General features: G+C 42.7%; 1 protein-coding gene across 2 annotated transcripts; it reads right to left on the bottom strand.

Annotated features, from left to right (window-relative positions):
- Positions 1–3,741: 3,741 nt before the first annotated feature.
- On the bottom strand, positions 3,742–24,467 carry hibadha (3-hydroxyisobutyrate dehydrogenase a). Of its 2 annotated transcripts, none has more exons than XM_080485585.1 (8): positions 24,397–24,467; positions 22,454–22,614; positions 22,157–22,266; positions 21,915–22,036; positions 12,698–12,831; positions 12,283–12,359; positions 6,214–6,370; positions 3,742–5,273 (listed from the first exon to the last, which is right to left on the bottom strand). In XM_080485585.1, exons 2-8 carry the CDS (start codon positions 22,598–22,600, stop codon positions 5,115–5,117), a joined length of 906 nt encoding a protein of 301 aa, XP_080341711.1. In that variant the 5' UTR covers positions 22,601–22,614; positions 24,397–24,467; the 3' UTR covers positions 3,742–5,114. The 2 variants fall into 2 exon arrangements, with proteins under 2 accessions (XP_080341711.1, XP_080341710.1); XM_080485584.1 differs by having other exon boundaries at positions 24,368–24,461.
- Between the last annotated feature and the right edge of the window lie 248 nt (positions 24,468–24,715).

Below are 24,715 nucleotides of genomic sequence, written 5' to 3' on the forward strand. Positions count from 1 at the left end.
AGGGGCAGATTTTATGAAACCCACTTTCACCCACATGTTTACGGATATTGTGAAAATGCAACCTTTTAACCAGGTAGTGCCTCCACGTTTCATAACAACTTTAACACTCCCCCCAAACAAATTCTAATGAGGACTTCGTGGTCATAATTAGCTGTTGTTATACGCTTCGCTGTCGACATGACATGTTATGTGCTGACCCGCTGTCTGAGATGGAATTATCTTCACTAATGAACCTAAGCAGAGTCAGTGACTCAGGATGGGGGAATGATGTCTACAAAACAGGAAGAAGACGTGTGGGTGTTGTGCTGATGTGCAGACGCTGTGGGTGTGGATATGAGCTTGGGCTAAGTGGCTTAAATATTATTGGTGGGTTCATGTAAAAGATATCAAGGCCACATTACAACGCAGTGAGACAGTGGCTCGTTACACACCACTGGGCATAATACCTGCTAGACTCTGCCACTAATTTAGCCACATGCCACTTAACGTACGTTTGATATGAATCACGGGGTGCTTAGAGGAGCCTCACTCCCCCCCTCCCTGCCCTGTGACCCCACCACTCTTACTTCCTTAAAGAGCAAGTCGTTAAACAGCCGAGAGGATCCACCAGCAGTTATAATGGGCAAATAATGAACGCTGTTGCCTCAGGTATTTATCACAGCAGCAAGTCTCAGAGGTAAAGCTGTTTTATTCTCTAAATGGTGGGGAGGGGAGGCTTAACCAGGTGGGGAATTAACTACAAAGTTGTGGAAGCAGGAAGGCTTCCCAGTATGAGTAAATTAGATCATGAACAGGTTGCAGGGAGCTTGATAAAGAAACAATTACTCTGCCATTGCTCTCTGTTCACTACTGTCCAAACTGAATGGGCAAATCCAATAATACAAACAGGAAACACTTGAACTTTTGCTGACACACAAGACTGGTGTTGTATCCCCGTGTCGACTCAGTCAATGTGGTGTGTCTGGTGTCCCACCACTGGCTGCCTGGCTGGTAGGGTGAGGCCCTCCGGCTCAGACCGGCTGGCTCGGGGATAGGTTGGTCCTCGGTCGCTCGCATCCCGTTCAGACGTCAGCGCAGGCCGGTCTCACCACGGCTCCTTTACAGCCTGCTTTCATGTGTCCTTTAATGAGGAAACCGCCGGCTCAGCAGCTTGCTATAAAACACAGGCAAATTAAAACACCCAAATATGAATCAGCTACGCTGCCTAATTCAGGAGCCGGAGCCTGAGGCGTAGCTCGGCTTTACGGAGACCTCAGGAGGGACAAACTCTATTGTCTGTAAAGGCAAAGACGCCACATCCTGCTTCAGCTGACAAATGACATCAGCTTTATAGTCAATATCACTTGAGGAGAGATCTGTTGATAACATCGTCATTCAAACCTAGTAACACTTACACCGTATTACAATCAGATAATCGGCAAAACATACTGCTGAGACAAGTGCATAACTTCCCAACGAACAATAACAGAGTGAGTCACAAGCCCACAACACAACTCCTGCCACCAACGGCTCGCCACAGTCTGCTACAACTGCGGCTGCCACTTAGACAACAGCAGCTCCATAAAATGCCGAAGAAACACCAGCCCTCAGAGAAAAAAAAGACGAGCGAGAAATAAAACAAAACCACATTTGTTTTTTCCCTCTCATTTCATGGTAATGATGGAAATAAGGGCATCATTCTGAGATTAGTGCTGCTGTTTCTCCCCGACTGGCATTAAGCATTATATGAGTGCCTGCTGAAGAGTTTTGAAGGAACAATGGAACAACAACCCGCCGAGGGCAAGGACGGCTTTTGTTGAGGACTTCAAAATGCAGAACTCTGCTGTAACCGTCTCTTGAAGATGGAACAAGAAGACCACAGTGTGCTGGCATCAAGCTGGATTAGTACAAGAGGGAAAGGTTCACGGAACGTGCCATGAAGGGACGCATTATGATACCTCTATCTATCTTTTTTCCTCTACTGGCATTACACTAAACTGGACATTTTCTCAGTCCATCAGAGGAGCAGCACCATCACAATCGAGAAAAAGAAAATTCACCTTTGATACCAGAGATTTAACATGTGAAGTAGCACATTTTAATGAAAGGAACCGTCTATAAAACAGGTCACATTTTATAATCCTCATCTTTAAATGCATTCAGTAGTGTAGTGGACAGCAGAGCAGTGGGATTGGCTCCAGTACTCCACGATATTGGAAAAAGTGGGATAGAAGATGGATGGATGGAAAGGCATTCAGTAATATACTAACAAGAGTAAGAAGAACTGATATATGGTTCAAATGTGGTTCAAATTACCTTCCGTTTGCAATCACTTGTGGAAGCATTCATTGCATGATTTTGGGAAATGGTGTCATGTCCTGAAAGAGATGCAGACAGTAGCCCCATGTGTCCTACAAGCCGCCTGTTGGCCACGTCTGATTTAGAGTCGCAAGTTAACCTAAAAACACTAAGTCTTCTGACGGTGGGGAGAAGCTGCAGCCCTCAGATTAAAGCCACTCATATACAGAGAAAGAAGTCCTTATTGGGGTGAAGAAAATCCTTTCATTACATTAAACATGTCGCAAAGATTAAGAAAGATGTGCGGGAAAGAATATATTTGTTATTTGGAGCGGTGAGATTGCAGAAGGAGTTGGTTCGCCCTTTCCAACAACTGCTGGATGGAGAAATGGTACAGAGGAGTCCTGGTAATGTGACAAGTTCAATGTTTTAAGCACCATCACCTTTTGGTTGATCGAGTAAAACATCACTCTAAATGATTTAAGGCTGCAGACTTTCATGTTATCATGACATTTCCTATAAGAAAGTTTTAACTATAGACATGATTACACTTTTTCGTGGTGTACTTCCTACATATTTTGCCCAACATAGCATCATCATTGTGACCATACTTTCTTTGGTAGCATTTACATTAATCTTTGGTTCATTTAAAAAAAAAAAAAAGTAATCCACAAACTGGACATAAGCAGTGAATTAGATCAAAGCTTTGCGTTTACTATTAATTGTGTCGTCCCAGTTGTGCTACAGCTTACTGAGAGAACCAGTCTTAACTTTTGTGGCAATGACCGGTCTTTGATAGATCTGACTAAGAGATGTCAGGATAAAGTAGCAAAGATCCAAATTCTGTGATTTAGTCACATATAGAAACTTCCAGGAAATAATAAGGAAATGTGTTAGGTCAGGGAGGGGCGTTTCGATTAGATATAGAAACATTGTGTCTGTATCTTAAGGATGTGTATCAGTGTGGAGGGCGAACCTGTTAAAAAGGTTGAATGAAACTGAATTCAACACAAAAAACACATTTTTAAAAAGTACATTATATGATCGCGGACGGACAAATGAAGGATAATTACTAAAAGGTATCGGCACTATCAGCAGTGGAGGACATGGGCTCGAACTGAGCTATTTTGTCGAACGGTTTGCTGGAACTTGACAAAACATTATGTTTTCTTCCACCAACTACTTGTTGGAACTCTGCGAAAACTATAAAATACATCAACATGGAAGATAATACAATGAATTTGTTTCAAGTTAAATTCATACAGAATTGATATATTTGAATAATTTGTCATTCATTTCTCTTTTAAATGTTATGTTCGACTGGTCTAATATTTCAATATATTTCCAGTTTCTGTAGTGTTCTATGGTGTATATCCATTATCAAAAAACAAAAAAAATGACCGGAGATACACTTTCAAAACATCTTACATCTCCAGCAATAAAGTGTTACGTTACAAAAGCAAATCCACAGAACATCTTTTATTTTAGGCTATAGCCTGACTGAAGATCTGTTTCACAGAGCAATGACAAACTGCAGACACTATGTATGTATTTTACAAAAAAAAAAAAAGTGACAGTCCATTTATATTCCTCTTCAATACTACACAACAATATGAAATATACATTATGTACATTTTCTCAGCGCGGGTGAGGAACCGTTCCTCATCGACACTCAACCCACATACGCAGGAATACAGGGACAGACAGAGAGCGGAGAAATACGTGAGGACATAACGGACAAAAGAAAGTGCTAGACAGTGAGAACAATTTGTTGTGAACAGTATAAAATTTCAACAGTATTGGTCACAAAATAATACTCTTGTGGCTCATCAAGCAGATGCAGACAGTAGAGAACTGAGGTAAGATCAAGTAGATTCGGTAACTGTATCAAAACGGCCCAGCGCATCGCACTGCGACGCCCGTGGTGCAAAAATAATCAGAGATTATCTCACAGCATATTAGATCAGAAGTGGTTGATCCAACGACGTAAATGTAGTTGCAAATAATCCAAACTTAGTTATTCTAATGTAGTCACATTGTGAAACAAATGGTGAAATAAAGGACTGGATAATGTAATGAATGCTGTTAGGAAGACACTTCTGTGACTTAGTGACACCGTCTTCTAACTTAAAAAAAGAAAATGGAACAAATCAAGTACACTTTGAGCCTTGAACATCATTGGTAACCTCTGGCTGATTCCCACAATCACAACACTACAAAGTTTGACCTCTGGACTCTCTTGCACTCTCTTCAAGTAAATGTCCATCATGATTCCTGACTCTTTTTTTTTTTCTGGCCTCTGTCATTTTACATAGACAAGCTCAGGACGTTTGGGTAACGAGCAAATAGCACAACTCCAGCAAAAAAAAAAAAAATCTTACTTTAAGCTTTAACATTCATGCAGTTATTACTTATCAATCATCCTGTTAAACACTTATTTTCATTGTTCCAGGTGAGCCTGCAGTGCCTCATCCTATGTCTCATTTCCATCGCTTCTCAGTACAGAGTGGGAAGACAGCTGCTTTGTCTCCAGATACTGATCTAAGGTCGGGTTTAGCATTTCCTCCATGTAAAGCGAGGCCACAAATGGAAAATATGATTCAGCTAATGCAACGAGGGAAGACATGTGTCGACATACAGTATGGTAATTGGACCACGGATCTGTGCCTGAGGGCAAGGCCTTAGTCTCTCCTGAGCATAGCGGGATAAGGGGCACTGGGGTGTGTTGTTCTCGTGTGTGTGTGTGTGTGTGTGTGTGTGTGTGTGTGTGTGTGTGTGTGTGTGTGTGTGTGTGTGTGTGTGGAGCAACAGCACAGTCAGCTGTGCTCCTCCTCCGTTCACTGTCCTTCCTCCTCACGCAGGAACTGGAAGACGGATGAGAAATCCTTGTTAGCGTATCCGCGGGAGCACATGACTCTGTAGATCTGGTGGGCGAGGGAGCCCAGTGGGACGGGCGTCTTGGTGTTGGTGGCAGTGTTTTGGGCCAAACCAAGATCCTTGACAAGACAGGAGAGCAGGGATAGTCAGAAACAGGTGCAGATGGTTTTAGGACTTTTTTTTTTTTTTTGACAGTTGGCAAAAGGGACTCTCGCAAAATTTCAAAATGATGCCCAAATTCTTCATTTCAGTCTGTGAGACGAGTATAAATGGACAAATCGTTTGACGCACAGCACCTACTGAGAGTGTATTAATGGAAACTCGATTCAGCTGGTGATGAAGAGATAGAAAGACCCTCACAACAGAGCTAATGCATCGACAAAAAAAATCAAGGAAATACGTGACATTTTGTGAGAGACTGGAGGAAATGAGAGCGGAGATGTCAACTTTTAAGTGAAAGAACAGTTATGGAAAAAAAAAGGTTCGTTATATGGGGAAAAAAAAAACCCAGATATAAAAAAGAAAGATTAAGAATAAGAAGTGTGATGGTTGGTTACATTAGCATGTAGATTTTAAAAAAAGCGAATGATCTAAAACTAATATGGTGAAAACCTGAATATGGAGCCATGCAATGCAATGAAAATATTGTATTGGCCCAAATATTAGAAGACCCTGATAAGGCTTTGCAGACTAAATGTAGTTTTTATGAAGACATGCACTTTATTTTCTAAAATATTCAAAACCCATGGAAACAGACACACAGTCTTTAGTAAACATGGGCAATCACAGAAACCTTCCCTTTGTCAATCTCATGCTTCGGTTCAGTCAAACCTTTGAATGACTTGTTGACAACACCACCCAGCATCTGGGTCTTCACCCCCTCTGGTATGATCATCAACCCACTGTTCATTAGATACACCTGATGTTTGAGCAGCTCAGTCACATCCACCATTGTCATGCAGAACTCGGCATAACACCGGGAGCTGAATATTAGACCCCAAATATAAGAATAACCCACATTTTCAGAACTATGAACCAGGGAGTAAGAAGTTTGTGTACCTTGGCCATCAGTGTGGTGCCGAAGCCACCCTGGTAGTTGTTGGCAGAGGGGACTCCCTCCATCACTCCAGGGGCGGGGTTATATGTGTCGCTGGACCAGCAACGACCCGACGACATGTTGAGAATCTTTGCAAGTAGCTTGGGGTCTAAACCCAGTCTGGAACAAGGAGTAGAAGACAGACAGTGATATGTCTTTTTTTTAATAACTTCAGAAAGCACAGTAAATGTAGATGTATTTTGAAAAGAGAATTAATATTGTTGACCCTGTGAAAAAAAAAAAGCAGGCACAAAGGTGAATATAATTTTAAGTTTGACTATGCGATGTCGCTCTCCACTGAATAAGCGGCAAAAGCCGCTACCACATACATATAAAGCAAGAATAACATTAACCTGTATGTTATTCACATAAGCCACCAGTGCCTTAAATAAATGACATTAAATAAATGAATGAATGAATGAAGTTAACTACGAATGGAGCTCTAGTAGCATTTATGTGGAGGGAAAAAAGCTCAGTATGGAAGTAGACAGAATGCGGTTGTGGTCCTGCATTTTACTGCTTAAGAATCTGCACACTATTGTTTGGGTGGAGCACTGGTGTTTCTTTGATTGTCACATAATTTCCTGCCGATTTTCTGTTGGTTATTAGTAGCTGTAGCTCGTAGCAGCAGCCACACTGTGCGGTGTAGTGAGACAGCGGTGGGGGAAGTTTATGGCATCGTCAGAAGGTGATCTCGAGCCGTCTGTGTTTGCACTACTGTGACAATGGCCGTCTGTGAACCCCTCTCAAGACCCCTGCATACTCCCATTTAGAAGCCATTAGAAGAAGAGAGTTCGGCAGTGACGTCAGCCAGCTACCAAAAAAAATGCTTTTTCGGCAGGACAGTTCATACTCCAAGAAGATACTGTCGCACTCACAAGCCAAACCCACTCACAGCAGGCACACGTCTGAAGCCACGTTTTAACTTTTCAAATGCACAGCTTATTTCTCACTTCCAATGTTTTCAGAAATACATTTCTCTGAACTGTTTCAGGAATAAAAGAGAACGTTTTTGTCTGAGCCACAATGTTGGTTCAGTTTTAACCGCAGGAGCTGACAGCTTTGAGTGATGCGTTCAAGTGCATCATGCAATGCTCATTCATTTGAGGACATAGCAACAAGGTGGATAGGTCGCTGCTCAAACTGAGCAGTTCTGGTGAAAAGCAATGAGGGTTGAATACGAAAATAAAGAGATTTCCGTTTTCGCTCCAGCTGAGTGAATCAGTTCTTTTACCTTGTGCTTCTTTTGAATTCCTAGTCAGTGTTTCTTCGAAACAAGAGCGCCCCAAATGAGCGTCTGTTATAAGAGCGTGACCTTGGTGCACAAGTTTGCTTTGCTTCCAAAAGTCCTAATTTATCTGTGAAGTCCCAAGACCCTATCCTGGTATGAAAGCACCTTAAGATGTCATCACGATGGCCCGCCTTACATCTGAGACAGCTTAGATCCCACAGTGTATACCCACTTTTAGTCTGAGGTGATGAGGTGAAAGTTAAAAAAGATTGCGAGGGTAAAAATTGAAGGGGACATTGTGTGAGAAGTAGTGATAAACTGGAACAGACAAAAATGGGACGAACAGGCACATCAATTACAATGATCACCCCCCCCCCCAAAAAAAAAAAAAAAGAAATGTGGAGAAAGATGGGAGTGGGGCAGACGGGTGATTGTAGTGACCCCCATTGAACCCTGTGCCCGGCTGTGACCATTCCTCAGTGTTAATGGCTGAAAGCTTTGTAATGCTGGCTAATGCAGTATTGATGTTTACCACCACGTCTATCCTTCATCATCCCTCTTTCAAGAAAGTGGAGGAGGAGGAGTAGGAAAAGTAGTTAGGCAGCGCAGGGGAGCCATAAACCTCAGTGTCACATGCAGGAGGCACACTTCTGAGTCTGCTGCCCCATTTTGGAGCAAACCTGCTTCCATATGCAAGAGGACAAATCTCAAGGCTACGATCGGGAGAAGAGTGCTAAAGAGGCAGAGAAAGAGACAGAGCCCAGACAGACAGAAGCAAAGAGTGAAACCAAGTGTCAACCATTACAGTGGGGAGGGTGTAACTACGGCGTCTGCGTCGGCCAGTCTATGTGCCTGTGTAGTGCAGCTTTTGTATATTAATGGTTTTAAAGCCAGTGTAAAGCTGACCACATCAAGTCCTGGCTGCCTTAGTTTACAGTTACTTACAGCCCTGTAACTCTATTCTGCTCTCAATATGACTATTAAACCATCATAGGTCCTTAAGGCCAGCAGCCTCCCTCCCTCTCTTTCTCCACCTGGCTCTCATTCTGCCATTACTGCCTCAGTTTTATTAGCTGTCTACTAACTAATTAAGAATAGGAATTGCATTTACACTCTCTCTGTGACTCTCCCTCCCTCTTTACCCTTTCCTTCATCCCTTATGCGTCCTCTCAGGCTCCCAATTTTCTTTTCTCTTTTTTTTTTTTTAAAAGCAGTTTTGGAAATGTGGCATAAGTGACTCTGCATGTGTGTTTTTAAATGGCAGTCTCGCTCATGATGGCTTTTTTAGTTTATGTCTGTAAAGATGCCTCGCCATCCTGCTTCTCCTCTGCTCTTCCTCCCCCTCGCCTTCAATGCTGACACCTCCCTGTCTGAGGACTCTTGGGGACATGTTTGACACCCCCCTCCCAAGCTCACCAGAGACACACACACACGGTCAACCCCTCCCTGTGTTCTGGGTCAGCAGCTGAAAAGGTTACTGGCTGTGCTACAATAAAGCGCGTCCGAGCGCGCAGATCGTTTGTTATAGCGACCAGAGACGCTGACGGGGAGCTGTTGTCCTCTGTTAACGATAAATCAATGAAGTTCCCCTCTTGCTCCCATCACACAGACACACAGAAAAGCCCTCACACACACACTAAACTGTGGTTATTAGCTGACGCAGTGGTGTTGTTCCTCGCCTGCGGTAATTTGCGTGAAGAAGAGGACATGTCACGCTGTAACAAGATTGACATGGATAAACAGACGCTAACAGCGAAAAGAGCGTGTTGCTGTGAGATGCTGCTGCAGATTATAAAAAATGAGAGAGATGGTGCTGCAGATGGAAATGAGGAGGGAGGGTGTTTATGTGTTTATGTGCCGGGAGCTCTGGCAGGTGGGCTTCATTTGCAGCACTGATATTAACTGTCTGTTTCATTACGATTAGCTTCTCGTCCTCATCTGATGCCACAAGAGAGGAAGCCCAACCCGTTCCCCATTTATTATTTCATTAAAGAGCTAACGAGCACATATACACACACAAGCATTTACTATCACATTTATAGAGGCAACAAGCGTGTTTATCACCCAAGTTTAATCTCCAACGGAACATATGCTCACAATTCATTTGAACTATGAAGAGACGAGGAGAGACGTGTGTTGTGGTAAACCTATTTCTGTCTCTCGGCACAAAGGCTTGTGTCTTGTTCCACATTTTGATTCGCCTGTCGTTTTTCTCATTAAAGGAACAAAAGAGCAAACATGCTTTCTACCCGTGACAGCAGGTTTGTATGCATGAATGGGTGCCGATACATAGGTGCACAAGGTAAACGATAAGCCGTAGAAACGTCATATACCTTTCCTGGGCCTGTGGTTGGTCTCTCTCTCTCTCCCTCCTTTTCATCTTCATGCACATCATTAAAACAGACGCCGCTCTTTTACACCACTCTGCTCTACTCTCTGCTGTGTCTTATTCCCCTCTTTTACCAATTGGTTGGCCGCGCTTAGAAATTACATCAGGCACAGAAGAGACGAATGGATTCGGATAAAATAAATAAATAAATAAATAATGAAATGAGATGTAAAGCATATGGATGGAAAGTAAAGCTTAAAGCGAGGGGAAAGAAAGAAATGCAGAAAGAGTGGGTGTGTGCGAGGGCTTGAGTGTGTGTGTGTGTGTGTGTGTGTGTGCACTCATAATTGTCATGCGTGGCCATTCCTTGCACTAAGAGAACGTCACGCTCTGTTGGAGACGGCCCGAGCTTACATCTGAGATCAACAAATTAGCTCCATGCGCAGAAGTGTGTGTGTGTGTCAGCGCGTGTTTGCTCATTTGTACAGGTAAGGAAACGCACACACACTCATGTGCACGCACGCACGCACACACACACACACACACACACACACACACACAAAGAAAGGGCAGCTCTATCAGTCCCAAGTCCAGCAAGATAAAATGTTATTGCTGTATTTCTGTAAATTGACTGCGGGTGCCCAGTCTCCATTGTGTTGGACCGTGTTGGTGTGTGTGCCAGTACACATGCGCCTAGAGTGTCCTCTCTGCATAAGAGGTTGGGCTGCAATGCAGCATGGGAGATTTACGGGTGTGGACTCTCTTTAAACGATGACAGTCTTTGTCAAGCCTTCTAATAAAGCCCCAGAGATTTGCTGGTAAGATGAGGGGGAAACACAGGCACACACACACACACACGCAGGGACACACACCCATGCTCATACAATCAAGTCAGAATTCGGGTCAGTTTTGCAAGGATATACCAATAACTCACGTTCAACATGAAAGGATATTGTACTTAGTATTCTGACTATTTTCACAGCATTACACTATAATGATGTGCACTGTAAGAAGTTGTAGTCCTGGTGGAAAACTGCTGTCTTCACTAGATCTGGATGTAAATCTGAGCCTGTGTGTGTGCGCTTCAGAGACAGTGTGGCAATGTGTAAATCTGTGTTGCTCCCTTAATGCCTCCATATTTCAGAGACCTAGTGAGGGGATTTATGTACAACTGCTCATGCCAATTTTCCTCCTCTGTCTCAGCACAGATAAATCAGTCGCACTAACACAGCTGCACTGTGCAAAGACACACACACACACACACACACACACACACACACACACACACACACACACACACACACACACACACACACACACACACACACACACACACACACACACACACACACACACACACACACACACACACACACACACACACACACACACACACACACACACACACACACACACACACACACACACACACACACTTTTACAAAGTAAAACCCATAAAAACACATAATAGTAGGACTATGAACAGAGGAAACAGTCCATTATTGACAGGGGATACGTATAAATGAAGTAGAGAATATATTCCTTCATCTTGGATAACTGATATATTAGGCTGTGAGCAACCTCCACACAATGTACACTTTCTCAGCCCAAACGTTAAATGACGTGACCCTGAAGGTAACAGATATTTTGGGGGTATGATCAGGGGTTTTGTCAAACTTGACCAGCATTAAAGAGTTAAAGTCTTGAGATGAATCCTTACCATAAGACACTGATTTAGTTTAATTCGGAAGACTTCATATCCCATCAACCTCGGCTTCATGGCCAAAGAGGCTTTGTGCCAGGACGAGGCATGATGGATGATGGGATTTCTAGGTGGTGTTCAGTGGCAGGGGTGTGGCAGGATACTGGTGAGAGCTCAATCAGCAGATGTAAATCAGAGGCTGTGGCTCCACCCTCTCATCCATCTTGCTCTACCAGAGGCGGCTCTGACTTGGGGAAGGGCTGACCCCTTTGCACTTCCATAAACTACATACACACACGCACTCATGCACACACACTTCCAAGCCTCTACTAAAGTAGTAAATTGCAGTTACAACTAAAGCACTGGTATAGTCATTGCTTTTATAGTGACGGCTATATCTAAGGGCAATTTCATAGATGAAGAAATGTGCAGCTAAAAGGTACTCATCTCAAATTATGCCACCTCTGAGTTCAAGGTACTCGTATTTATCATAATAAAAATACATTATATTGTATAAACATAGACATTATTATGTTTGAAAATATGGAACTTCTCGACACCACAAAGCTTGTAAAGCCACACAAATAGGTGTAATGAATCTGTTTTTCATGCATCTTTTGCAAACAGAAAAGCAATAGAGATATATTTCTCATATATTCCTCTATCCCCCCACACTAATATGAAGATTGTTGTCACTCAATCACAATAATAGAAGGTGCCTTTGCTATAGTAACTGAAAGGTTTGGTTGGAGCAGTATTGGATAACATACCTGATGCCGAGGTTCATGGTCTCTGCAGTACCGATCATTCCTATGGCCAGCAGCATGTTGTTGCAGATCTTAGCAGCCTGGAGAAATTTGATAAGAAAGCAGAAGCAGCCGTTCTCATTTGTATGATGAGATTTACAAGACACCCTGGAAGCACCAATATTATCGGCAAGACAAATTCATTATGACTTCTGGTACCAAAGAAAGCTATCAAAACATACCTTCAAAGGAAAGAAACAAGACCATTTATGGTGAAAAGCAGGTTTCATATTGTTCAAATGAAATGTTGTCACACTTGTTTTTGTAAGAAATTATGTCCTTGTTTAACCTACGTTTTGGCACTACTGTAGCGTAAGTACCTTACGTATGATGTCAACAATGCCTGAATGTGACTTTGTGTTCATGAATCAGGCTTTACCTGCCCAGTGCCGACCTGCCCGCAGTAGACTACGTTGGCTCCCATGCAGGTGAGCAGCTCCTGTGCTGCGTGGTATTCCTCCTCCACTCCACCGACCATGAAGGTCAGTTTGGCCAAGCTGGCAGCACCAACACCTAAACACACATGTCCAGACTGAGAAGGCGATCGTACATTTGATAAAACATTACATCAAATTAAAATACAAAGAAAAAGTAAAACTTTGAGTGCAGAAGAATGAAATGGCAGTATCAAACTAAAATATTTGAATTTGGCATACAAAACACAAAGTATATCAACCACTTCACTGTTTCTATGCTATTATCTCTGTCTGAAAAGGTCAGTTGGGTGCCGTTATGTGTGTGCATGTGGAGCTCATAGAGGGACAGACGTGTTAAGTAGCGGTGCACCAGAGGGACAGAGGTATCTTTAAAAGCCGATTGTTGCCATCATCCACTGCGTAACCCTCCCGGGAACCCTTGCCTTTTGTCTTGTCACCCCTACTCCTTCACATGCACAGAGGCACACACCAACAGCTGTGCCTGAGGCCAGCCCCCCACACTCATGTGGGTATCAGTGACAGGCGTGAGGGGTAATTAACTTTACACTTTATCATGTTCAATTAGGCGTCCCTCCCCATGCCTGATGGCTTAAGGAGCGTGCCATGTTGTGGGAGGCAACCTTGCCCCCCACCCCACCACCCACCCCACCTCCAACCCGGTCCGCGGGGTATTTATTGGAGAAATAATCCCCTTTCAGAGCAAGATGAACCCAGAAGGCCGAAGTCTCTGACGCAATGGCACTATGAGTTAAAGTTGTAATGTACAGTGAATGGTGGGATACACAAATAACTCAACATAAAAGGAAAAGAGACCAAGAATAAATCTTTTCTTTTTTTAGTACAAAAGAAGCCAAACTGTAATGGAAGAAATGAAAAACACGTTTATGAACATACTTAGCAGATTAACTCTGTAAGGGAAGAAAAAGAAAAAGTAAAGCGGAGCGAAGAAATTCAGGGTTCAAATCTCTCTTCAGGGTGCCATCCGGCTCTAATGAAAGGCCTCTTAATAGTGAAGGCCTAATAATGTCTGTATTAATAATTAAAAGGGAATTAGTGGTGGCAAAACAGCTGAAATCACAGTATCAGACTTCTCTGCAGCAGCGAGGACTAGAGGTGGTATGGGATTTGCTGTGTATTTCCAAAGCCTGTGAAACATAAAACAACATAAAAATACATCTCTTCTCCCTCCCCCTCCTTTAATTGGCAATGCTGTTGTCACATATATGATGATACCACTACACTGTACGTGGGTCTTGCGTCTACGTCAGTGATGAGCTGTCAGCAGGTCATTAAGGCCACATAATGAAGCCCGCGCTGCAGCAGCTGCCTATGGACCACAGCTAACATGCGCTCAACATAAGGCTGCCACACACACCAATCATACACACATATGGTTCACAGACACCATAGCTTTATTCCCTTTCTTCTTTATATGATGTCCATGTTTCCCATTTGACTTTAGCCTTTTTGATCTGGTTGAGTTTTTCTTCATCATCAGAAAAAAAAAAAACAACTTTGCGTTGTTCAAAATATACTGTTTGACCACACCATCACTGTCCACAGGAGTAAAATCATTAGACCTTGGACTTGTTAAAAATATAATCAACACTGTAATGTGTAAAGAAAAACTGCAGTTGTTCCAATACTTTGCATGTTCATATTTATAGTTCTTAAGCTTCAGTTTGATACACACACACAGCTGTGTGACAACTGTGCTGGTTCATTAGTAGAGATCACCGTTTGTAGACGACTTAAGAGGATATTATTGATAACGCAGTCGACGAGCTGATCAATACATCTTGCTAAGGAGAATAAGTGAGGCAAGAGTCTGCGAAAAAGAGGGAGGGAGAGAGAAGTAGAGAGAGAGAGATGTAGAGATGACAGCAGAAGGAAAACGATCTCTCTCTTTCTACCTCCCAGCATCCCTCCCTCAAATTAACTAATCACCCATAATAAGCCCTTATGATCTGTAGTGGATTTCTATAAGGACTGACACCAGGATGATGGAAGATCCTTGCTGGTAGAAGCATAACATCATTAGCATAACAGTGTGTGAGTGTGTGGGTATCAGCGAGTCTGTTCATTTGTGCACAGACCAATGTGCATGAGTGTGACATGCTATCATGAGACTGTGTGCCGTGTACACTTCTATTGTGTATCACACAAATGTGTGCGTGTGTGTGTGTGGGTGTGTGTGTGTAGGGACATCCCGTTCTCGGGCCGGTCCTGTCAGAGACGGATTAAAGAGGAATCCTAATGAGGCTTCCTGAGCGCCGGGTAGGCCGGCTCATCCATCCCAGCGGGAGTGACAGTCCTGGATCGTTAGCACTGCACAACTACACAACGCCCCCTAGGGGGTGGAGACAAGGTGTGTGTATGTGAGCAGGGTTGGGGACACCTATGATAGAATATACAGGGTAGAGAGAGTACAGAAGGGATGAGGAAACTAAACAGGTAGTGGGAAAAGTTGTTTATCATAGGCATTAACATATAAATAATAACTAACAAATTGAGTTAGAAAGCTAAAAATAAGGGTTGGTGTTGTAGAGTAGTGGTTAGCACACTTGACGTATGGCAGGTTGTCCACAGTTCGAGCCTGGTTAGATTTAGAAGCCTTGCTACTTGGAATTTGCACATCATTCCTGTGTGTGGATTTCATCCACTGATAAGTTTCCACGCGCAGTCAAAAAACACATTTTAGGTTCATTCCTAACTGTGCGAACGCAAGTGTGTGTGAGATTGTTTGTTCCTCCATGTTTGCCATGGCGGCCTGTCCAGAGTGTCCCCTGCTTTCATCCAGCACTGAATAAACCACTACAGAAATATGAACACTGAAAAAATAAATGTCAGGTCTTTCTGAAAGATTTTAAATATAGGAAAAGAGTTTCATTATGAATCGGCAATCTATCCTTTGAAAATGGTGTTTACGAGAAAGAACAACCTTTTTTCTAATCCACATTTTCTTCTTCACATGCACGGCACTAATTTAGGCTGACTGAATAGTGGGAGTCTATGTTCTTACCACAAACAAGCAAAGCAAATATTCTGAGACCAAGCTTGTTTGATTGGTTTCATGGGACACTCATTTAAATACTAGTAAATTGATCATTTCAATGCTATTTTGGGATATTTTAAAAAAGCTTGTAGAACTCTCACAAGTTATAGAACTCAAAATTCAAGAAGAAACCATATCAGTGTTTAACACCCCATTTTCTTTGCCCGATAAAGGGTTAATTAACTATTCTGTGCCATGCATGTATGTGAGGAGGACAATGAAAGTGGTTCTCATAGAGCAAAGTCACCACACAGACAGTGTGTGTGAGCTAAGTCGTGTGTGGCCTTTACAAGTAAATTTCCCTCAAATAAAGACATTTAATGCAGACATCTCCTTCTTCTAAACTCCTCCATTAATAAAATTCAAGTTAATAAGCTTGGAGTCAAGCCCTATTAGGACAGATGCTTAACAGCAGGCCTCAACGACTGTCATTAACCATGAACACGAGAGCCTGAAACTGGTTGTGTGAGGGCACGGGAAGATCAGAGAGAAAAAAAACCTCTGGTTTGGCCTGTTTGTAGTGAACACTTAGTTCATTAGCACTTCTTTCATTACACACAGAAGAACCAACCGAGCCGATTCATGACAGCCATTTAGCCTCTTAAAACGGAGCTCTTTTTGAAGTGGTGCTTGCATGTACAAAGCGAATCAGAATATGCATGTGCATGCCGTATCTGTGTGTGTACACTGGAGACAGGTGCAGATCCCAGAGCTGGCCGCCAATAAGACGTCAGTTGGAGCTTCTGAGGCCGTATCTCGGGAGTTAAAAGCCGCGCGTAAACCAGTAACCACTTTTTTATTTTTATTGGCGGTGGGGATAACTTAAACTACATTTGTGAATATGAGGCTACACAAACAACACACACAGTCACGGATCCACACGTGCACACACAAGAAGGGATGTTCCCAAACTTTGGTAATGAATGACGCATTTAACAGTGTTGCACAACTCTGCCCGAACCCCCCAAAAGATTACATGGAAAAACACTTAAGCTCAAAGCATTATTTTGTTTTATTTCCACAAATGATAAATATAATGGCATTGTCAGCAAAATGCTGTGAGATTTAAGGTTATGCTAGATTTAAAATCATGCCTCCATGTCCAAAAGCAGTTGGAACAAACAAACTTTCAATTTACTGTATTGTAAAGTTCTAAGTATATGCACATGCAAGGTTGTTTTGGCTCAGTTGCAGTCATCTATAATTCAGACTGAAAAGAGCCTTCACACTTAATAGTGCAACAGCGTTGAGTCAATAGGAGTTGACTGCTCGGAGAGCAAGCCAGTGGGGGTAGGATGTTTACAGGCCAACAACGCAGCCTCATGTGGTCCGCCATTATAATTACACCCAAGGGCAGATCTTTTTCTCAAACAAATTAAACTCTACACTGGCCCCGTAAAAAAGCACAACGGATATCAAGTGGATAAGTGCAACGGGACAAGAGTATGCGTTAACCGAAATGGCTCGCACACATCGGCATCAAAAATCACCAGGTTCAACACTTTTCCTGCCAACTTCGCTAATGCTCTGCTTATATGTTAAAAACAAGAGTCTTTATCGGCTGTACTTAACAAGCACAGAGTCATGAGAACCAAATCCAGTAACTTAGAGTATTTGTGTGCAGGAGTTTAAGATATGGAGAGGAAAAAACCAAGAAGGAAGTTAACTTTAATGCTACTACAAACTTTCTTGGTTCTAAATGATACTAGAGCCTTAAGAGCTTGGTTTGCAATACCTGTTCATTGACCACTAGGTCAGCTCTCATCATCATCATTATCATCATCATCAGTAACTGCACTATACTATTGGGCAGCGGCTGGTCAATGGTAAGTGACAGAGAGTGGAGGGAGCAGGAGAGAGCCACAATCAATCCTTTCTCTGGCCCAACGAGACTCATCTAGGACAGAGCAAGTTAATAATGATCCCCAATTAGGGTGTTAGCAGGCAGGGACACACACACGCATACGTAGTTGGACAGATAACAGCCGAATTCACTTTTAGATGACTGACATTCAATGTGATGTTTAGGCTACATATGATGGACAGAAGCTTTCAGGATGACTCATACACCAGCTGACTAGTCTCACACACACACACACGCTGGTATAGGGGCAGAGTTGTGTAAACCAGTCCCCCAGCTGCTGTGGGTCTACCTCCATATGGAGCATGGGCTAGAACTCCCCCAATCATCACCCCTCCATCATCTCGGTCCGTGGTCACTTTACCACCCTGCTTCCACCCCCACCCCCAAACACACACACCCTGCGTGTCACCAGGGCCCGTCAATGAGAGGCTTGTTATGCTAATCTCGTCTTTGGGTGAGTGACGCTCTCCAGTACTGGCGATCCATGACAGACTGCGACAGCTCCGCCCCCGGCCTGTCCCATCTGATTCCTTAACTCAGTGTCAGAGTCTTCACTAACCTCCACCAAAATGCGTTCAGGTTCATATTCTAAAATATTCCTATTCTCAGCATAGATGCATTTGAATGTGTGGCATTCAGACGAATCTAAGTCAGAAACATTTTGTAAGATTTGCCCAGAGTCAAATAAAAATGTAAATGTTGTCTCAAATATATCTATGTATTCTGCAATGTTTTCCTATTTCAGCCAGTATTTAACACATCCCATAACGTAAACCAGAAATTTTTTTTTTTTCTTTTTTGTCATATAGTGGAAAGCTGACCATTGTTTTTTTTCAGATGGCTCAGGTTCAGTAGGTATGTAGGGAGAAATAGTCTTTATCAGTCAGCAGAGAAGTGGATCGGCCAGGTTAACTGACAAACACACTGGTGCCAGTCTTGGCATGAACAAGCCCCTACATGCTGGGAGATGACGTTCAAACCGTCGGCAAATGACACATTGCAAACTTTGGTGAGAGTTGATGTGGTATGGATATGATTAGAGTGGTGTTGAGACTTAGGCTAAATAGGCAGTTAGCTGGGGATTATAAGATCTCGCAAACAAGCAACATTAGCCTGAATGCCTCTGGTCCCGCAGCAGCCCGGCTCCCGCTTACTTTCATTTGCACCGATAGCCGACTTTCCCAGCACTGGGAAAAAGCGCAATGAAAGGTTTTTAGTGCCTTTTTAAAGCCACCGTCCGTTAGCAATGTGGCAGCCCACCATGGGCACACAGACACCAACACGGGCATTCTGGGTAATTACTGCTAACGACCCCGTCGCTTGTTAGCCAGACCTCCTATTTTTGCCATCGCTGTGCCAACACCCCAAGTCTGTGACATCAGAGCGCGTTTTGTTGTGGGTCAACTTTGCATGCGGACGTTTTTAACGACACCAGACAGTGGTAGGAGTAGGAGTGTGTGTGTGCGCACAAGCAACCGTTAGCATGCCTGAAGAACCCTTGTCTGAGTTAATATAACTGTATCTATGGAAGAAAGTGTTTAGGAAAAGGGAAAACATTGTTTAAAGAAATACAACTTGTGGATGGACGAGTGTGTGTACGAGGACACAGCTGGATCATCCAGGAATGGAGCCAAGACACAGGTCAATGTGCAAGAAAGGAGGCCAGCAGGATGCCTATGAAAAGAGAGTGAAAGTTTTTTTTCTCTTTTTTTTTGATTGCTCTTTTTGACGTGGGTTACAACTTTGCAAGTCAGATCCCACGGTCGCCTGCCAAACCTCCAGTGACGCACACAACATACAAGCACACATTTCTGTGTAAAACACACCGCCTCACACAACACACAAAGGCATCTATTTTATATCAGACAAAATTCGACATTTAAAATAAAAACAGATACTGAAGCCACAAAGAGAACCGGCTGCCCTGGCAAAAGTGGAAGAGTACAGCTAGTCTTTGTATATAGAGTATTGTCATTCCCACAGATCTAAATCACTTCTAATTGGACACTACTACGACATACTGTACCTAAAAAACATCATGGATTGTGTATCTCAAGACTGACCTAATGGTAAATTAGTTTTTTGAACTGAGATGACAAAACTGCAAAAATGTTTCACTCGTTTCAAGAGTTTCAACACGAGAGTGGATCCGTGTAAGATAGGCAGTATGCCTCGACCTGAATAGACGCCATTCACACTTGTTTCGACTACACAAACACTAACACACAACGCTCAAGAGTGTGACAGTACCCAGTTTGGGTAGGGTGCCATCTCCTGGTTGGAACAGAGCATGTGACTTCATCTCCCACCCAGAGCTTTCGGGTACTGACAGGGTTAAAAATACTCTGCTCTGAAATTTTCCACTGAGTTGCCACACATTGTCTCATGTCCTGTCCGTCAGATTTCTTGGGATCATCAGGATCAAATCATCAAAAGCAAACAGGTATAAAACATTCAAAGTGGTGGTATACGTCTCAAATGCAACCCGTTCTAAAAGAATATTCTATTTTGGGGGAGCCACAAGTAAAATTATGGATGATTACATGCAGACAATATTAAGCGCTAAAACTAGCTGTCCGATTGAACATACGACTATTAAAGTGACACTTGGTGGGTGGTGCAGGCAGCATGTTTGCGTGTGAAAGAGTGTCTGCAGAGCTGCAGAGACCAAAGGTAGCAGGTAAATCATTGGTCATCTCAGGCTAGTAAAAGAGGCTTAGTTAAGAGACAGGACAGGAAGAACCTTCACAGAGGACTGCACACACAAAGCGAACACTGTCTATAGTATGTAAACAGTGTATGCGTTAAAAGAGAGTAACAGGCTTAAGCCTCTGATCTGGCTGACTGCAGTCGGCCTGTTCTGCAGACGCCAGCTGGTAAACATGACAAAATAGGCCAAGTCTGTGTTTGTATGGGAGAATGTAGGAGGTACACGGGAGTATTGTGACTGAATTGAAGATGGCACAATAACAAAGAAACCAACCACAATCACAATGGGTAGTCTAACTCAACGTATTGACAGGATGTGAAAACTTTCAATGCAAAATTGAATTGAAAGGAGAGTGTGTGTGTGTGTGTGTGTGTGTGTGTGAGAAAGAAAAATAGAAACGACAGTGAGAGCGAGAGAGACGGACAGTTTTACTGCGATGTATCTCCTTCATGTCTTATCTCCGCTCTTCTCCTCTCCTCTCCTGCTCTCCATGTGAGGGCAGTTTCTCTCTTCTTTATGACTCTTTATCTGACATGAAAGGCACTAACATGGGATACCCGCCATTACGGCTCCATCAACATGAAAAGCCCTGACACGAGATTCTCCGCCGTGGCTCAGCCCATTAAGGACCGCTGGTGATCCTGTGCTCTGTCAAGAAGCCGTCACAAGCAGACAGCACCGACATAATGAGGACTTAAAACCTTACCCTCGCCTTTAAGACCCCCAGTCAAAAGCAGCAATAAAAGCATCAAGAGGGCACCTACTGGCTAGCCCGTTCAGTAATTATAACCCATGTCCGACCACTGACCCTAAAGGTCCAAGATTTTAGATATACAAAAGAGTTCGACAGCTCAGAATTGAGGCTGCAGGGTCGGAGTCTGAATATTAAAGGGTACTGGTCCTGAGAGAGCTGTCAAATTTTGCTTTCAATACTGTTGCTGATACTTTACAGTGTTCATATTCAATACTTGCATTGTGACAATGTCTAGAAACTCAGAATTTAAGAAAAACATGACATTTACAAAATGCTCCCTTCAAAAACAACCAAAAGTACCTTACACTCAAGTTCATAAGCAAGGTCAGCAGTGTAGTGGTTACAGCTCCTGCTTCACACGCAATATCCCTGGTTTGAGTTTGGTTGGGGGGGGGGTTCTGTCAGTACTTCAGTTTCCTCCCACAGTTCAAAAACATGCACGCAAGGCTAACTGGTGACTCCACAGTGTGAATGTGTGTTGACTGTCTGTCTCTCTGTTTGCCCTGGACTGGTGACCTGTCCAGTGTGTATACTCTGCCGTAACCTCAGCCGGGGTGGGCTCCAGCACTACCCAACCCTAACAGGAACATAATGGCTAGAAGACGGATGGTTGACAACCTCCCTGACATTGGGGGGGGGGGGCTTTTTGAGGGTGTCTCATTATAGGAAACAAAAATAGTTAAATTTGTGCATAATGATCACAAAACAGATATCCCACACAGATAGGAGGAAATGATGAGTAGCAATGCTTAATACAGATTTAGTTGATTCAATACCTCCTGAGACTGGAGCATCCATGAACACGGCTCCCATCTTTTCTGCAGCGACAGCCATTTCTTTAGACACAGCAGGGTCAATTGTGGATGAGTCAATCAACAACGTTCCTTTTTTCACTTTCCTGAAGGAGGTAATGATTCAAACATTAAAGCAACATGTGGACAGAGAACATTTTTGTGGCAAATCACTTTTGTTTGACAGCATAGAATCATAGGAGACTGCGATTGAAAAGTTTGCTTACTTGAGAATGCCGTTTGGGCCGGTGTAGACCTCGATGACATTTGGACTAGAGGGTAACATTGTAATGATGCGGTCGGCTTTCTCTGCCACATCTGCGGGAGAGTCTACCACCTGAACACCAAAGACATGAATACACAAAGAAAATATCGCCATGAATAAACTGCAAGAATCATAACTGTTATTCATGCTCATCTGTTGGCTAAAGAGCCCGTTTTATCATAAAGTTGCAAAAACAACATTGGCGCTGCCAAATGACGGTGAAATGTGAACATGCAAGGTGTTTCTGACAGCCTGTTACCTGGGCACCGGTGTCCTGCAGCTCCTTGCACGACTCTGGGAAGACATCAGTGGCAATAATGGGGTATCCATTTCTTAGCAGGTTCTTGGCCATGGGTGTGCCCATGTTTCCCAGACCAATAAAACCCACTGGCGTCTTAGAGGCCATCGATCGTGACAACACTGAGAGAGGAAACAAAATAAAGTCATTAGAAGAGTGACACGTGGGTTAACAGACGGTTCAATTTATTGATATTCACAAAGCCCATCTTACAATATTCTCTGACTTGATTTAAAAATCGGGGTTTTCAATCTTATTTAAGCTGAGGGCTACATCAAGTGCACCGTGTAATACTGAAGGATATGTTACAAACTATGTGAATGATTAAAAATGGTGTGATTCACCTGTGAAGATGGTAAATATAAATCATGCCAAAAAGTCAATATCGATATTTTGAAACTTAGAATGTTGTGAAGTTTCTTTCAAATCTCTCTCTGATCATCTTGAACACATTTGTAGAACTGTTTAAAATTCCACCTGTTACAAATGTGTATAAACTATCCCTTTTCATAGTTAATACCTCACATTTTCCAATCAAGCGCTTGCATTTACCACTATTTTTCAAAACATGCCCTGCAAGCTGCTATAAAAGGTTCTGTAGGCAACCAGGTGTGTATTTGACAGTAGAGGGGCATCCCTGTAATCAAGTAATCCTGATTACTTTCTGCAGTAAACGTGGGACCATATGACAGTCAGATTTAATAACAAATTACACCAATTGTAAGAAGACACAAAAATGTATCACAAAGAAATCCATCGACTCCAATCAATAACAGAAATCGGTCTATAAGTATGATTAACCTACAACTAGCTTTTGGGACGTTTGGTCAGGCTGTTAAACACTTCTGGGTCATCCAAGGTACAGCCAGATCAAGAGACACTCAACAAAGTACAAACTCTGGCAATATACCAGCCAGACCACAACAATAGGATTAGGTTTGGATAAAGGAGTCCAAACACAAAGCCTCACTTTCAACTCAGCCTTTTTCCAATTTATTGAGTTCACAAGATAGCAACTATCAGTTTCGTCATGATGTATCATCACACGGGTCTAAAATAACAAAGAAAGAAATAACCCAATGATATCCAATCAGGCAAGGATCATGTATTACAATGTACATTATTATAAAGAAACAATTACAATGTTTATTTGTAAAAAGGGAACATAACATTGTTTTCCCAATGTACTTTAGTCCCGAGTTTGGCATGAGTGTCAGCCTAATAAAATTATAACTTTAAATTGAATCACATCAACAATCATGACAAATGTCTATTAAGGAAAGGCATATCATTTGATTAAAGAACTAAATCTGGAAACAAAGTTAGGCTTCTTTATTTGTCTCTCGGATCATTGTTGATCACAACTGTTTTAGTTTTTGCATATGACATCCTTTACAATGATTTTATTGTTGATACAAATTTGTGATAAATTCAAGTCTATTACATTATAACTGATTTTACAGCTGATATTATACATATCATATGATAATCAAAGTACAATCCCAATGATTGATGTTTGAGTGTAGCAGTGTGTTGCATTGCGCAAAGCAAACAGTAATATTGTGCTTAGCAATCTAAGCCATACAGAAGTCTTTACAGGAGACCTCGTGTTTAAAATTGGCTGCTGACCTGATTTGTCTCTGAGTAATGTTCATTATGCAGACAATGCACGCCTCCTGCTGCGTGTCTGACTCGGAAACATTGTGTCCAGATTGAACTTAACGAGCACCGGGGATTCAGACTTTCTCCACAGGGCTAACGAGCTAGCTAACACGCTCCTGCAGACACTCCCCCGCTTCAATTCATCCCTTCAACACACAGCCGAACACGGGAAAGACAGCACAAGGAAGCTGGCAGCGTGAGCCAATACGTTACCGGAGGCAAAGTCGACATGCTTATTCCACCTTAGCAATAATTTTGCAGAGCCTCTGAAGAGAGCGGCCATGCTTCTTTCCCCTTGACCTCGGCGTACAGTGACAGCTGTCAGGCCAGGAAAAAAAAGCGAGGCACTTCACTGATTGACGACGATTTCCACCAATCGCAGAAGCAGATGAGCTCAAGCAGCCAATCAGAATTAAACAAAGGGGGGGACATCCGATGATTTTTTTTTCTAACTTGTTAGTGCTCTTTAAACCCATGCTGTCGTTATAGTATTTATTTTAAATCATAAAAACGTCAGCTTTCAAGATACGAAATGAATAAAAAAAATACAAAGTAATTTTT

This window comes from Lipophrys pholis, assembly GCF_963383615.2.
Source record: "Lipophrys pholis genome assembly, chromosome: 17".
NCBI classification, from domain to species: domain Eukaryota; kingdom Metazoa; phylum Chordata; class Actinopteri; order Blenniiformes; family Blenniidae; genus Lipophrys; species Lipophrys pholis.